This window comes from Calliopsis andreniformis, chromosome 1 (assembly GCF_051401765.1).
Source record: "Calliopsis andreniformis isolate RMS-2024a chromosome 1, iyCalAndr_principal, whole genome shotgun sequence".
NCBI classification, from domain to species: Eukaryota; Metazoa; Arthropoda; class Insecta; order Hymenoptera; family Andrenidae; genus Calliopsis; species Calliopsis andreniformis.
In genome coordinates, this window is record NC_135062.1 from 11502571 (window position 1) to 11516967 (window position 14397).

Genomic DNA, 14397 nt, shown 5'->3' on the forward strand with positions numbered 1-14397 from the left:
GATTCCCAAATACTGTTTCTGGTATTAGCTCGTATTTACTTCAAACAAAACCATTTTTTCTTTTCTTATAAGACAGAAAATTGTGATATTTAATGATAAAATCTCAAATATTTGATGCGAATAAATAAAATAATTGAGGTTGAATGTGATAAAAAATATACATAGTCGAATAATTACTATTTCTACCAAGAAATGTTATTGAAGCATTCGAAATTCAACTCAATATTGTAGATTCCACCAAAAGAATCGATTTTGCTGTATTATATATTTATGTATTACTCTGTTATCAATATTACCACTTTAACGAGTTCAAAAACAGTAAAAAGAGTATTTTATCGGTAAGTTAAAAAACAGTGAGTCATTGTTAAATGCTTCGCTATTTTTGCACTTTATTTGATGCATGGAAATATGAACAGCATATAACTCATGGTCAATAGATAATTTGTTTTTACAAAATTGACTTATGTTTCTGATGCTATTCGAATAATTTTCCATAGTTTATTACAGCCTAGGCAATAATGCTTTATACAATGCGCATCATTTAGTTGTGATAATGTAATGCGTCATTCATACATGGCTGTACTACGAAGAAGGGGGAGGATTCATTATTATGTCATCCAGTCATCCTGTATCGAGGATCCGAAATTGTAAACAATGTGGGTGATAAGTGCAGTATGAGCGGCGTCAAGAAGAAAGTGAATCATTTATCAGTGTTTAAACAACGAACGAAGAATGATGATAATGCTGAATTGTCGGAGGCTGTTATCATGTCTGCGAGGAAGAGTGGAGATTTAAACCTCTCTTCGAGAGGATTATACACTGGTACTTGTAACACTTGAGAATGAAATAAATGTTGTTCGTCGAATGTTATATTTAGACACACCGAAATCACCCAAATGCTTAATATTTCAATATTGCACTTGTAAATGATCTGGTATGCATGTCTGCCGCGTTGATAGTTGCGTTACATCATTGTCCATGAATATTCATCTACTTTTTCCCCTACGTACAATTTAATTGACCAAACGTCGAACTATACAATTAGTATGGAACAAAATTTTCCTGTATGAAATGTGTTTTAGATGTAGCATTAGTAATATGAAGAAAGGAATACACTGAATTGTTATTTTATTCGTGATTTGTGATCCTGTTTTGTAGTAATGGAAGTATAGTTGAATATGAATGTATTTAAAATTTTTTTATGTATGTTGTATGAATATTATTGGCAATAATAAATGTATCAAAATCACTGGTTTAGATTCCATAGTATAGGAAACATTACTATACCCGATGCTTTATGCTTCCCCTACGGTATTTTGTTTCTTATTTTTTTATTGTTATTAAAAAATAAAAATTTTACAAGTATGATTCATTGCACAGTGTTTCTTTCATTTATTTAACTGTCCCACATAGGTAATTACATATAATTTAAGAAGTTTTGAATAAAACATCATTTTTTTCCGTTTTAAATTCATTTTTCATAGATAATTTTGCATGTCAAGCTATGAATTAATATTCTAGAGCAAGCAACATTTACGATACATTAAAGATCATCATATGTATTATTTATTCAGGTAAGTTTTACGTAAGTTGTAGAAATATTTTATAAATATTCGTGATAAATTTATGTTCAAAATAAGATAATCATACAAAATACATGATTTATTGAATTTATTAAAATTTCTTACAGTTCCTAACAGAGTATGGAATATAAATGAATTAACTGAAGATGAGGTGCAGGAGCTGCATTTTGAATTTGATTATGTGCATAAGGATGAACGATGGTGGGAGCAAGAGCCACTTAAAAAGCTGGATCTGAGTAATAATAGTTTAACTGCAATTGACCCAAAGATAGAATGTTTAACAGAACTAACTACATTACTTGTGTGTACTCATGTATATTAAATAAAATTATGCATAGCATATATTTATTTCAAGAAAATTGATATAACAGTAATTAATCTTTATAGTTGAATGATAATTTATTAGAAGATTTACCACCAGAAATTGGAAACCTAAGTAAACTGGAAATATTAAATGCATCAAATAACAAGTTGGAGCAATTACCACACCAATTTTTTAAATTAATTGAGCTACGTAAATTATATTTAAAGCATAATGGTTTAAAGGAACTAGATCCTGGAATTGGTGATTTAATTATGTTAACTCATTTGGTAAATTATAATGAATTCCATATTTATTAACATATTTTTACGAACCAATTTGTCTAAAATTGATATATTTAGGATTTATCTCACAACAATTTACTTGAAGTGCCACCAGAAATGGGATATCTAGTACGACTAATTTCTCTAGATATAAGTCATAATATGTTAAAGGAACTACCACCTGATCTGACAAGTATGAGAGGTATGATTTGTAATAAGAAAAACAAAATTATAGATGAATTGGTTACTTTAGTATGCAAGAAATAAATTACACATTGTTCCTTTCTATACAATATAAAACTGTAATAAACACTGTACATGTTCTTTTGAAAATAGCATTACAAAAGTTAGATGCAAGTTATAATGACTTGGAAATGTTACCACCATTGGGTGAGTTGAGGAAGATAGAAATATTGATGTTACAAGCAAACAAGTTAACAACATTTCCTGATATGACTGGTTGTACGTTATTAAAAGTATTACACTTGGCTGAAAATAACATTCCTGTATGTACTTGTATGCTACTTTCAGTATATATTAGTCACTTGATAACAAACATAATAGTAGACTACTTATTTTAATTAAGTTTTTAAAGAAAAACTGTTACTATATCTAATAGATTAATAATAGAATAATGTTCATTCTGTATAATTTTTAGGAAATTGATATGACTTGTTTGGAAGGTATAGGACAATTAAAAACATTGACCTTAGGATATAATAAAATTGAGGATATACCAGAGGAGATCATAAAATTAGTGAATTTGGAAAATTTTGATTTATCACACAATGAACTAACTAAGTATGTTACTTTATCTGTATTGTTATTACAAATTAGATAAGCATTTTATAAACAATATTATTTATTCTATAGAATACCAAGTTATATTGGTATAATGCCAAATTTAAAGCAGTTTTTAATTGATGGAAATAATATAGAAAATATAAGAGATGATATAATACGTTGTGGTACTTCAAGAATTTTGAAGCACATACGACAAAATGTTAATAGTACTAACTTAAGTACAAAAGAATATGTAATACCAGTTGCCAATATAAATATTTATCCAGATAAGTATGTGCATGCAAATGTTTCAAGTTTCATTAAACTAGTAATATTGTTAGATTATACTTTAACATTTAAATAACAGACTGTTATTAAATTATTTATATTACTTTAGATATACAATGCAAAGTACAAAGTTACTTAGTTTGGCTGGGCAGAATCTTGTTGATTTACCCCAGGCAGTCTTGGAAGACGCATACAAAGCAGATGTAGCTACAGTGGATTTAAGCAGAAATCAATTGTGTACCTTACCTGATAAGTTATCGATAATCACAAGAGTTAATGATCTGAAATTAACATCTAATCAATTAACATGCATACCAGAATGGATTGGTGAAAAATTTAAATATTTACAAGTTTTGGACTTAAGTAAAAATTTAATGCACTCACTTCCTTCTAGCCTTGGCTTATTAAAGTACTTGAAAGAAATCAATATTTCATTTAACAGGTACTATAATTGTTACTATTATAAATAACAATTTTTAGTGTTTTCCAAAAAAAGAAAAAAAACTCTCCATATACTAAAAAGTATGTTTTAATGTATTAATATATTGTACAGGTACGAGCAATTACCAGAATCCGTTTACGATATTGAATCATTGGAAATACTTATTGCAAACGATAACCTAATAACTGATATTAATGTGCTATCTTTAGAAAAATTGCGAAAGCTTGCAATATTAAATTTTGCTAATAATAACATTGGATACGTGCCACCAGAACTTGGAAATTTAAAAAATTTAAGGTAAGCTATAAAAGACGCATTCAATTCTTTCGAATAGTCCTAAAATTAGATATATTGATTGCAGAACTTTATTTTTATCTGGAAATTCGTTCAAACAACCGAGACAAGCAATTTTAAGCAAGTCTACAGAAGAAATTCTTGCATATCTTAGGGATAGAATAACTCGTTAAAGCACAATCACCAAATCCTTGAAGAATGACAATTTATTCTAACTAGACAAACATTGTGCAGAGCACAATAGAATAAGAAAATGTATAAGAAGTTAAAATTGTAGACAAATTATGTGATGTTAATAAATTAATACATTTGCAATGTTGAACAATGCAGAAGAATATCGAAAACTGAATTAATCGTAGTCTTTTTTCGATAACTCGAAGTGCTAATAAGATATAATTACATTAATATTTAAAGGAAGAATAAAATTAAATTTTATACGAAAAGTATATATTTAATACGTTCTGTATAAATTATACACGATAAAATAAATAACATTGTATACAAATAATTTCTTTTTTTCTAGTTAAACTTATTTAAAAAACGCGCGAAATGAAAACCCCACATTTATTAGCCAATTCTCTTTCCTAACATTCTATTGGGCAAGTAGTTCATCACGTTGTGCGTTAGTAGCCTGTGAGTTTATTATAAAATTTATTGTTGAAAATACGTATAATGTTGAAATCAGCGTCTTTTTTGTGAATTTGAAAAGATTTTTACATACGAGGTTTTTTTTTGTCCCACGTTTTTGAGTCTCTAAAGCCTCATTACCATTTTTGTGTCACGCTCGACGTTAGCGACTGTGCGTGTAATAACAGTGCAGCGCTATTAGTGGTCAGAATGAAAACTGCAATACCGACATGAAATTAAATACAGGATGTCCCGATAAGCCAATACAAAATTGATAAAGCAGCGGCAGGAAGTCAAATGGTTGACGAAGTTTACATAAAACTTAAAATTTCAAAGTTCCATTGATCTCCTTTTAAAAAAATCTTAAAGCCTGAACTTAAAACTAGTAAATCAAAGACATGAATGAAAGACTAGTGTAAGAAGTAGAAATATCAATTGAATTCCATTGAATCCAGACAGAAAGTGTACCATTAGAGTCTAGTGTGGGACAAGGTATATACAAAATAGGGGAAACAGAAGAGAGGGACAAGGTTCATGCAAAATAGGGGCAACAGAAGAAATAAATTTAAAATTTGAGCAAGAACTTACTGCTGGTCAAGGATGACCAGTGTGATCACTGACCGGAAGGGTCCAAGGGTCCAAGGGTCCAAGGGTCCAAGGGTCCAAGGGTCCAAGGGTCCAAGGGTCCAAGGGTCCAAGGGTCCAAGGGTCCAAGGGTCCAAGGGTCCAAGGGTCCAAGGGTCCAAGGGTCCAAGGGTCCAAGGGTCCAAGGGTCCAAGGGTCCAAGGGTCCAAGGGTCCAAGGGTCCAAGGGTCCAAGGGTCCAAGGGTCCAAGGGTCCAAGGGTCCAAGGGTCCAAGGGTCCAAGGGTCCAAGGGTCCAAGGGTCCAAGGGTCCAAGGGTCCAAGGGTCCAAGGGTCCAAGGGTCCAAGGGTCCAAGGGTCCAAGGGTCCAAGGGTCCAAGGGTCCAAGGGTCCAAGGGTCCAAGGGTCCAAGGGTCCAAGGGTCCAAGGGTCCAAGGGTCCAAGGGTCCAAGGGTCCAAGGGTCCAAGGGTCCAAGGGTCCACACTTGTCAGAGGACCCGTGATGAGTGAGGCACTCCTGCTCCTGCAGGGTTATTTATACTGTCTCAAGAAAGAAGGGAACCAATCAGAGAAGTTCTGCGGTGGTGGGAATTGTAAGATACATCAAACGATGAACAATTTGCGAAATTTTGCCAGTTTGTATCAAGTAACCATCGTAGTGACAGTTTCTGCTACACGTATTGCTACTAACAATCGTACGCGATAGCTTGTAAGAATAATCATCATTTATATTTATTATTTAACAAAATACGAAGAAATTTGCAACCTCTTCCTTGAACAGGGACATTATTCTGAAACTATAAAATTGCAAATTTCTTTTTATCGTGCTAATCTCAAAATTCGTATCGTTCTAAGAAGTTCTCATTGATTCCCCCTCTCTAATCAGGGTCCTTCTACGGATGATCTTAATTTTTACTCAGAAGAAATTCGATATTTCTACGTAATTTCCTTTACTTCCAAAATACACTACTATTCACAGTTTGTCACATTAATAGCAAGAATTTCGTCGTTACAGAAAGATCCTATAAAATGTTAGTTCAACGTTTTGCTTCTTTCGTTACACATGTCTGATCTTTCGTTCTCGGATTTCTGTCTCGAGGGGTGAGTAGATATCCGTCATTCCACGAAACCATAGTCCTTTCCGAACAGGCGCTCTTTGACTTTGGTTTCTGCTTTGTTTTTGTATTCAGCGTTCGTCTAACGATGTCCTCGATGAGCCTTTGATCCTTTTCGTTTATGTCGGCTAGCAAGTTGCTCTTTTGACAGTCTTCTTGTCTCTTACGATTACTTAAAAAAAAGAAAAAGGAAAACTAAGTATATGTACATTAATTCATCGAATTGAATTTAAAAAAATAATCGTGAAAACTGTCTCCACTGTACTGTAGAATTTCAGTTTCCTCCACTTGAACAATACTGCTCAGAAACGCCTCGTATTTCTCTTTCGCGTAATATCCTTTCATTATGGAAATTGAATTTGTAGTATCAAGGACCCTTTGCAGCAAAGTATAATACCAAACAAACATTTTTCAAGCACTGATGAGCATATTTCATATCTTGTTTTCTGCTTTCCTACCATTACGTTAAGAAAACCTTTTCATTCTCCTGACTGTTTTTAACGACTCAAGTCCAAAATAAAGTAAAGAATAAGAAAAAAATTAGATTGTGAAAATATGTCGTTATGAAGAATCCTACTGTAACTTAAGAATCTCTGCTACTTCTCTAAACATCAACCATAGCGTCATCAATTGCTAATGGTAATTTAATATGAAATGAAAGGTACAGGTCGAAACGATCGCGGCAGAAATATCGGAATGGAATTTCCGGTGCATTTAACGTAGCCTTTTGCATGGCGAGTAAAAGAGGGAAGCTCTAGGTGCGTCAGGCGTGGGGCGAACTCGCATCTTGTTACGTGAAATTTGAAGTAGCATTCTCGGCGGTACATTACGCTGGGCGTTCCACTAATGAAACGGCTAGAATGCGCAGAGTGTAGCCTGACTTAAGTGATAGGGGTTACTGCGTTGTTCTGATAAAAGGTGAAAGAAAAAAATTCAACGATTTTCCCGACGTTCCCAACTGGTCTCTTGTTTTCCCCTTGTTTAACTCTGTCTTGTTATCTATTGAAAATTAATACAGCTGATTGTCAAACGATTTACGAGACTCATCAACGAGGGAAATAAATTTGAATAAATTCTCCATTCTCGTGACTGTGTTTTTGGTTTTAAATCGAGGGCTTAAAAAATACTTTTCTGTACCGATTACGAATGGCTTTCATATTAATAGAAATCGAAGTTGTTTATAGCTTTCAGTGGCTCTCGTTAATTGCGTAATCCGATAAACATGGGTCAAAGGGAAAAGGGTTTTGAGTCGAGTGAAATGGGGACTTGATCCTTCTACTGGGAATCGCACCACCTCTAGATTTAATTATTGATTAAAAGAAGTTTTAAGCGGAAATTCTGTTGGTTGCGGCGAGTCCTAGAATACTTGGGTTACGTGATTCCAAGAGATAATAGAATCACTAGAATTCGTACGTGCGATCTCTGTGCCGAGGTTACTTCTCGTAGTGGCACTGCTTGCGCAAAAACGATTTTACATGGAAAAAGAGAGTTGAAACATTTACCTTGGGTGATTGCTGAACAACCTTGTTATTAACTTGTTCAAATTCAGAGTTTCCCTTTGGAGCGTTTTCAGTTCCATTTCCTTTTCCTGGGAACAAGCAATAAATTTAGTTAAACGTTATCTTAACACATTTACAGTCACTGACGTTAATTCCCTTCTTTCTTAAGCTTTCTTTGGTTATCCCTGAGTTATCACTAGAAAACAATTTCTTACAATTCTATAATATCTATTCTTGTCTTAGTGACAGAAGTCTGCAGCAATATTCATTAGAAAAGTGAGAAGAATGACTAGCCATTATAAGTCTTATCAAATCTCATCTAATTTCTAAATTGTATATACCAAAGTGTAATCTTATACTCGCTAATACATAAATTATTATTATTATTAAGAAGGTAGAATTCATTGATTTATCGCAAGGCATATCGACAGTGTATTTGACTTACCGATAACGTTTTCGTTAGTGCTTGAAGTTCTTCGTAACGAGTATCAGAAAGGTGACGAGCCGTGATCGTTTCCGTGGTTAATCGAGTCAATTGCTGCCTGTAGTTCTGTTCTCGCTCCATCGCCTTATCCCATGCTTCCTCTCTGGCAATTATGGTATCTCGGAGTGTCTGCATGTCTTTCTCTAACACCTCTAGCTCAGACCTGTTGCCAAGAGGCGTCCCATTATATTCTTTCTATCATTACTTTTTCGAAGTACAATTCCAATAGATTTTACTTGGTAATGACGACAGTTGGTGCCTGTTTCTCGCAACCCTCTAACTTTTTCTGACACCCCATGCACACAGCCCAGATCTGCACTCCACGATCTGTTCTCGATATAATGTTTGTCGTGGACGTTCCATTTGCCTCGACCGTCGGCACGTATTTTCTCTGAAAATCAGAACGAAATTGAATTTCCAGCGCGTGCAAGCGTTCGGCTCGTGAATGTTTTATACACGAACTTGCTCCGCTGCTTTCTTCATCTCCGCTACCCTTAACTTCTCGTGATCGAGGTCTTCTCGCAACGCCACGAGCGTCTTCTCTAGCCTCTTCACTGCGTTGCGCTCTTCTTCGAGTCTTCCGATGAAATTACATTTTAGAAACGAAGATTATTCAATGGTGGCCATGTATTCTCCGTGATAAAAGGGAAAAAGAGATTGTTAACACGTTGAATGCCGCGCGATTTTTCGACCTTCTTCACGACCTTTTATTTATTCAAACATACATTTCTGAAAACAATAAAGATATAGTTCAATGTAGAGGTGGGACTATCGATTTTATCCCAACTCTAGTTCAATGATGCATTCAGTATTTCATATTATTCTTCTTCGCGTTAACATTGATTTACTGTTTATGAACAACTTCCACGGCATTCGACGTGTTAAATATGTGAATGAACAGAGTTAAGTAATAATTATACCGAGAAGCAGGAAAATAATGTTGTTTTTCAATTAAAAATGGGAAGAAAATGTAAATCAGGCTTTCGCGTTGTTCGCGCGTCAATACTCACTGAGATGTCAGAACTTTGTTCTCGGTTATAAGATTCTGATTGCGCGTTTGCATCACGGTGTTACTGTCCTCGAGGAATCTCATTTTCGTTTGCATTTTCTCAAAGATAAGCGCGTCCGCGTGTTTCGACGCCTCCTGTTTACATGGTTGCGCGATCCTCCCAGTTTGCCCTCGTGGATCTGGAAATGAGGGCTCGCCTCTCGCTGTAACAAGATTCCCCATAAATTTGTCTTTTATCAAACGCTCATTACGACATCAGATCGCGATTACGATCTCGGCTCGCGCACGTTTTGTCTCTAAAATTCATTCTTTCTGTCGGCGCGTGAAAATTCAACGCCAGAAGTTTGATTCTACTCGTTCCACCATCTGGCTTCCTCTCTCCATGCACATGTGCATAGAATTGTCGAACCAAGTAGTTTTTCGCTAGAGAAAGTTTCGCTTTACCTGCTGTGAGCGTTTCGGTGTTCTCCTCTTGAAATTCCAGCGTTCTCCACGTAGCATGGTATCCTGGAAGTTAGAATGCGTTCGAAATAGTTCAACCTTTATTGATTTCACCGATGACCTAATTATTTCAGGTAATTATGATGTCTGGGAAGGATGGTAGCACAGCAGGGAATTTAATCATTAAATTTACAACGTACCGCTTTTGTGGACTTCAGGAGTTCGAATCCTCGGCGAGTAGAAAGGGGATACGTAACGATTGTATTGGCTATCCAAGTAGCTTCTTTCTCTGGGAGGATCATTCGACTGATAGTGCACGCACGACATTTCGAGATAGGGTATCGCAGGAGCAGTATTCGCCAGAAATTTTTCAGATTCCCTTTTGGTGTCTCTTCTGGTCAGCAAAACGAGCACTGAAGTCTCGAAGGAGAACTGAACCTGAAATCAGCAGGTCTCCTGCGACCTGGGTCACGAGAAATTCCTCTCACATAATATTAAGACTAGTCATTTAAAAGGGAATTGAAAGATTTTGTAATTATTCGACGCGTTCTCTTCACCCTGAATTTTTCGCCGACAGTCACGCGCGCAATCTTTTGTTTCCATCAATCTATTCAGGAGGTAGCTTGACTCCATCAGGTCAATCGGCTCTATTTGATTTGGAACGATCCAGTTATGAATATGCTGGGTGTTTTAGAAATAACGATCACTGCTTTCGGGGGTGAATTTTGAGAAATTCAAATCAAGGAGAAAAACTTAGGAAAATATTCAATCCTCTTTATTTCTACTTCATATCTTCCTCGATTGATGTAAATTCGGGTTAAAATGATTTCTGCTCCTCTCGGTTATCTTGACGGATCGTTCGAGCCAGTAAACGAGTAAATAAACGACAATGAAAAGAGCGAAACGATCGTGCCAGTGGGATCCAACTTATCACGGCGCCGCTGCGCCGCTGAATTTTACAGCCGAGGACTGTGTAGGCCGTAAAAGGAAATGGAGGAAGGCAAGGAAATTTTATTTCGTTCGGTAGCAAACGCGTCCCGTTCTTTCCGCATGATTTGCTGGCGGTGCGTAGCTTCGAGCTCGTAAACGAATTTACGAGCTCAGAAACGCGTCCCACCGACAGTCAGAATTTATATAAAACGGGGTGAGCTGGAGTGCTCTAAGGACAGAAGGCTTCGAACACTTTTTCACGAATTACCACGTAATTAGTGTATTAATTACGATGGCAGAGGCAGCACTGCGTGATTACCTTTTGCGTCGAATAAATGCATCAATTCACCCTCGAAATATGGGGGAGGATTGTGGGCGAGGACCTGTCTCACGCGGATCAATTCACAGGAGTATTTAAATGTTAAACCAAGGATGGCAGGATCTTAATAGTACATCAGTGTAAGTTATTTTTGAAGTTCCTTGGAGCTTTCGTAGGACTTCAAAAAGGCGACCAGATGTGGGTGGAAATGGGAGGACTTTGTATTAATTCATAACGAGAAAATAGTACGAGCGTTAATGCATTTAGATTGAGTTTATTTGACAGTATGTACAAATCAGATCGTTTGCCAGTGAAAATATTGTAGGAATATCGTAGTACCTCCTATTATTCTCTCTCCTTTCACTCACTTCACTTAAACAGAGTACAATAAATACTAAATAGACGAATTACAAATACAGCTTTGCCTAATGCCTTCTAAATGGTTACATAAATTTTAGTATCGCGTTCTCCTTCGAGTTTTCTATTCGTACCTTTTTTTTGTACATTTTACTCTTACGTGTATTTTAATCTCCCGAATTTTCATAAAAAGGCAGATGAGAAAAGCTTTCGTTATGGCGACGAGGATTTTTATATTTCACTAAAATGCATAACGACATTTACTTTTTTTTTTTCATTAAAAAAGAGGAGCCTTTTTCGTAAAAATGGAGTGACGAGAAGTAGCGATGTTGATTTATCGATTTATGTTCCAATCGCGAGAATCGGCTATACACGCAGAAAATGGCGAAACGCTTCCTGGACACGATTGCAAATGGAATACATTCATATATTACACATTTATGGTTATACGTAAGTTATGTACACGAAGCTCCATTCGCTATGTATATATGTACACGTATACTTTGAGCGTATCGTTTTTCCGTGCAGACTGATCGATTGTCACGTTAATGTACCTTTCATCCTCCCGAGTCTCTGCAAACGCCCCTACCCTTCATTTTCAGAATGAATACGTTTAACGAAGTTCCCCATTCCCGCCGACATGTCTTATTAAACTTCTTCCTCGTTTCTGTAATTATCAAGTCGCGTGGTTTCGCGTTCGTGACTTCGTTGTAAAATAGAGTAGAAGACGAAAGGACTTCGCGACAGGCGACCAGACTTAGAATACTGATCACATAAATACGGGAATATAAAATCTACTTTATTCGCATTTCAACGTTGCCTCCTGAATCAAGTTCCCAGCGTCTGTGGTACCATCTTCGTTGCTTCGACGGTCTTGTTGCTTGTCAAATGAAAACAGGTCCATTCGCTAAGGTTTAAGGACATCCTGAGGGTTCGGTATAAAAGAAATAGCAACCTTTTCACGCTTTCAGTCGAGAAAGATTGATAGAATCGATGGAGAGAACGCAATTTCAGAGACGTGTACCTAACACTTGTCTCTTCGTTGAAGCTCGAAGAGGAGCTGCTGCGCAGAAGAGTCCCAGACCGTAGAAGTTTCCTAAAATGTTAGGATTCGGTTCACGTAGTCCTTATACCAGGGATACCATGACCCGTTTTCTGGCGGTGGAGTGCAGCATCGCGATATGCCCGCTCCTTCGTGACGAATGAGCCGTCAATGATGTTGTCACTGTCGTCCTGGTGCTGCTATTCGGGCCACCGGTGCCGAAGCAGTGATGAGGATTCGTTGCGCACCATCCAGAAACCCACGAGATCGCCTGCATGTTCCTATCGAGCAACAGTCGCTGTATTTCCCATATATTTCAAACAAATCAACTCGCTTGGATATTCTATCTTATTACTCTTCGTTGCATATTTCTAGTTTTTAACAAAGATTGAATTTCACATGACAATATACTGGGAAATGATCTGAAAGTAATTGTACTGTTGGATGCAAGAAGGGCCTTAGTGATCAGATTAAATTTCGAGAAAAGTGAGTTTAAAGATTATGACATTTAGAGCATTAAATTGAGAACTGGAAAAATATCAAAGCTTGGAATGCCATAAAGTTAGAAGGAAGATGAGCTCTGAAAAATTGTCTGTACTCTCTGCTTCTACTTCATATCTTTTTGAACTAATGTATATTTATAATAGAATTCAATATCTTTTGTAGATGTCAATATATTTTAGAGGCTCTAGGATATTTATTACTTGATAACTGAATTAGTAATAAAATAGTTTCAGTTATGACCATCTCAAGTTCTTCAATTCAACAGTACAATTCTTCATAAACGATTTTCTATTTAAAACAAAACAGGTACAGCATGTTGATTCGATTCTACCAAATTTCGAAATGATTTGATTCTACCAAATTTTGTGATCCACAAGTGGCGGCTCCAGTCGTAATAACATTGCATGTAGCAGATTTATCTTCCATCTGCAAGCCTGCTAGATTTGAATGAACATTATTTCGATATTTGGTTGTATATCTGCTATTGCAAGAGAAACTGTATTTAACAATTGCAGATACATTCAGCGACACTTGTTACATCGAAAATTCCATTTTGGAGGAACTGAGTGGCATTCAGAAACGAAAGCTCGTCGCAAAATACGATTTCGCTCGGCAGCTTCATGAACCCACCTTTCGAATACTCACCGTACAGTTTTACAGAAGGACGTGCTGAAGAGACAATATATGATCGGATTGGCAGCCGAATTTAAGGGTGTTAAGCTCTGAATGAAGGTTGCCACCGCGATGTTTGTCTGTGTTTTTGGCACGTACCCGTAAACCTGAAGGAGGTCGAACACTATGTACGGGCTCCAGCATAGAATAAATACTGAAACAGGGGAAGAACGATGTAAATCCGATTTCAAATCCATCTGCGTCACCTCTCGTGAAATATCGAAGATTCCACGCTTTTAACAATATTCGAAGCATCAATTTGCCCTACCAACTGAAAAATACAATCTCTTCGTACACCTGACGACACTCCGCGACACCTGAGCCACATCAGGCAGAAATCAAAAGGAACGAAACGAGACCCACGCGAACCTCTTAATGACCCTTTGTCTGGAAAGTGATGATGCAGATCGCTAATGGTCTACCAGAGCGAGTAAAAGCTTTGCATCAATTACATGAACGAGTGTATTGTCTGCTGCATTCCCTTTTTAATCGATGAACGCAGTTATTGTTTCGCGAGAAGGGTTCTCCGAACTCGCACACGTTGCTCGCGTTTTCTTCAACCGAATTTAGCTGCTATCGGGGTCAGTGAAAACAGAGTAAACAGCGTAAAAGTTATCACCGAGGATGGATTGTGAAATACATTGAACCGCGTTACTTCTCGCGCAGGAAAATTATTGTATCCTGTAATGTATATTTTGATGGTCTCCTTCAAAGGGAGCTGCTCGGGTGGATCTTTCTTTGGCTCAGTCGAGACGAAACGATCTCCTCGCGTCAGCTGAAAAAGGAGAAATCCCGTAGCCGAGGCATCGTTAGGCAGCGAGAATCTGATTAGCCTTGGCG

The 14397-nt window shown here is 36.7% G+C and overlaps 3 protein-coding genes across 4 annotated transcripts in view; 1 reads left to right on the forward strand and 2 right to left on the reverse strand.

The window, feature by feature from the left end:
• Window positions 1-445: 445 nt before the first annotated feature.
• LOC143182459 (leucine-rich repeat-containing protein 40) lies at window positions 446-4469 on the forward strand. Its single transcript, XM_076383454.1, has 10 exons — window positions 446-822; window positions 1691-1884; window positions 1971-2174; window positions 2247-2370; window positions 2505-2674; window positions 2827-2969; window positions 3042-3242; window positions 3349-3681; window positions 3793-3978; window positions 4043-4469. Exons 1-10 carry the CDS (start codon window positions 675-677, stop codon window positions 4146-4148), a joined length of 1809 nt encoding a protein of 602 aa, XP_076239569.1. The 5' UTR covers window positions 446-674; the 3' UTR covers window positions 4149-4469.
• A 1671-nt stretch (window positions 4470-6140) lies between these two features.
• Window positions 6141-9793, reverse strand: LOC143182889 (uncharacterized). The gene is made up of 8 exons (XM_076384211.1): window positions 9737-9793; window positions 9563-9668; window positions 9294-9495; window positions 8740-8860; window positions 8520-8674; window positions 8245-8446; window positions 7803-7888; window positions 6141-6460 (listed from the first exon to the last, which is right to left on the reverse strand). The coding sequence occupies exons 1-8, from the start codon at window positions 9791-9793 to the stop codon at window positions 6223-6225; spliced, it is 1167 nt and encodes a 388-aa protein (XP_076240326.1). The 3' UTR covers window positions 6141-6222.
• Window positions 9794-12302: 2509 nt separating this feature from the next.
• The window catches only part of Ccap-r (Crustacean cardioactive peptide receptor), a 37570-nt gene continuing 35475 nt past the window's right edge, over window positions 12303-14397 (reverse strand). For both annotated transcript variants that reach the window (XM_076381872.1, XM_076381795.1), the window contains 2 exons: window positions 13531-13711; window positions 12303-12662 (listed from right to left, as the gene is read on the reverse strand). In XM_076381872.1, coding sequence (XP_076237987.1) covers window positions 12467-12662; window positions 13531-13711 — 377 coding nt within the window. In that variant the 3' untranslated portion in view covers window positions 12303-12466. The remainder of the gene's footprint in view (window positions 12663-13530; window positions 13712-14397) is intronic.

Coding starts and splice junctions, on each gene's coding strand:
- LOC143182459 (XM_076383454.1), top strand. CDS start 675: ATGAGCGGCGTCAAGAAGAAAGTGAATCATTTATCAGTGTTTAAACAA. Junction 2,175..2,246: donor TAATTATGTTAACTCATTTG/GTAAATTATAAT, acceptor TGATATATTTAG/GATTTATCTCACAACAATTT. Junction 3,682..3,792: donor ATCAATATTTCATTTAACAG/GTACTATAATTG, acceptor TATATTGTACAG/GTACGAGCAATTACCAGAAT.
- LOC143182889 (XM_076384211.1), bottom strand. CDS start 9,793: ATGCTACGTGGAGAACGCTGGAATTTCAAGAGGAGAACACCGAAACGC. Junction 8,447..8,519: donor CCAACTGTCGTCATTACCAA/GTAAAATCTATT, acceptor TCTTGGCAACAG/GTCTGAGCTAGAGGTGTTAG. Junction 6,461..7,802: donor TTGTTCAGCAATCACCCAAG/GTAAATGTTTCA, acceptor TAATCGTAAGAG/ACAAGAAGACTGTCAAAAGA.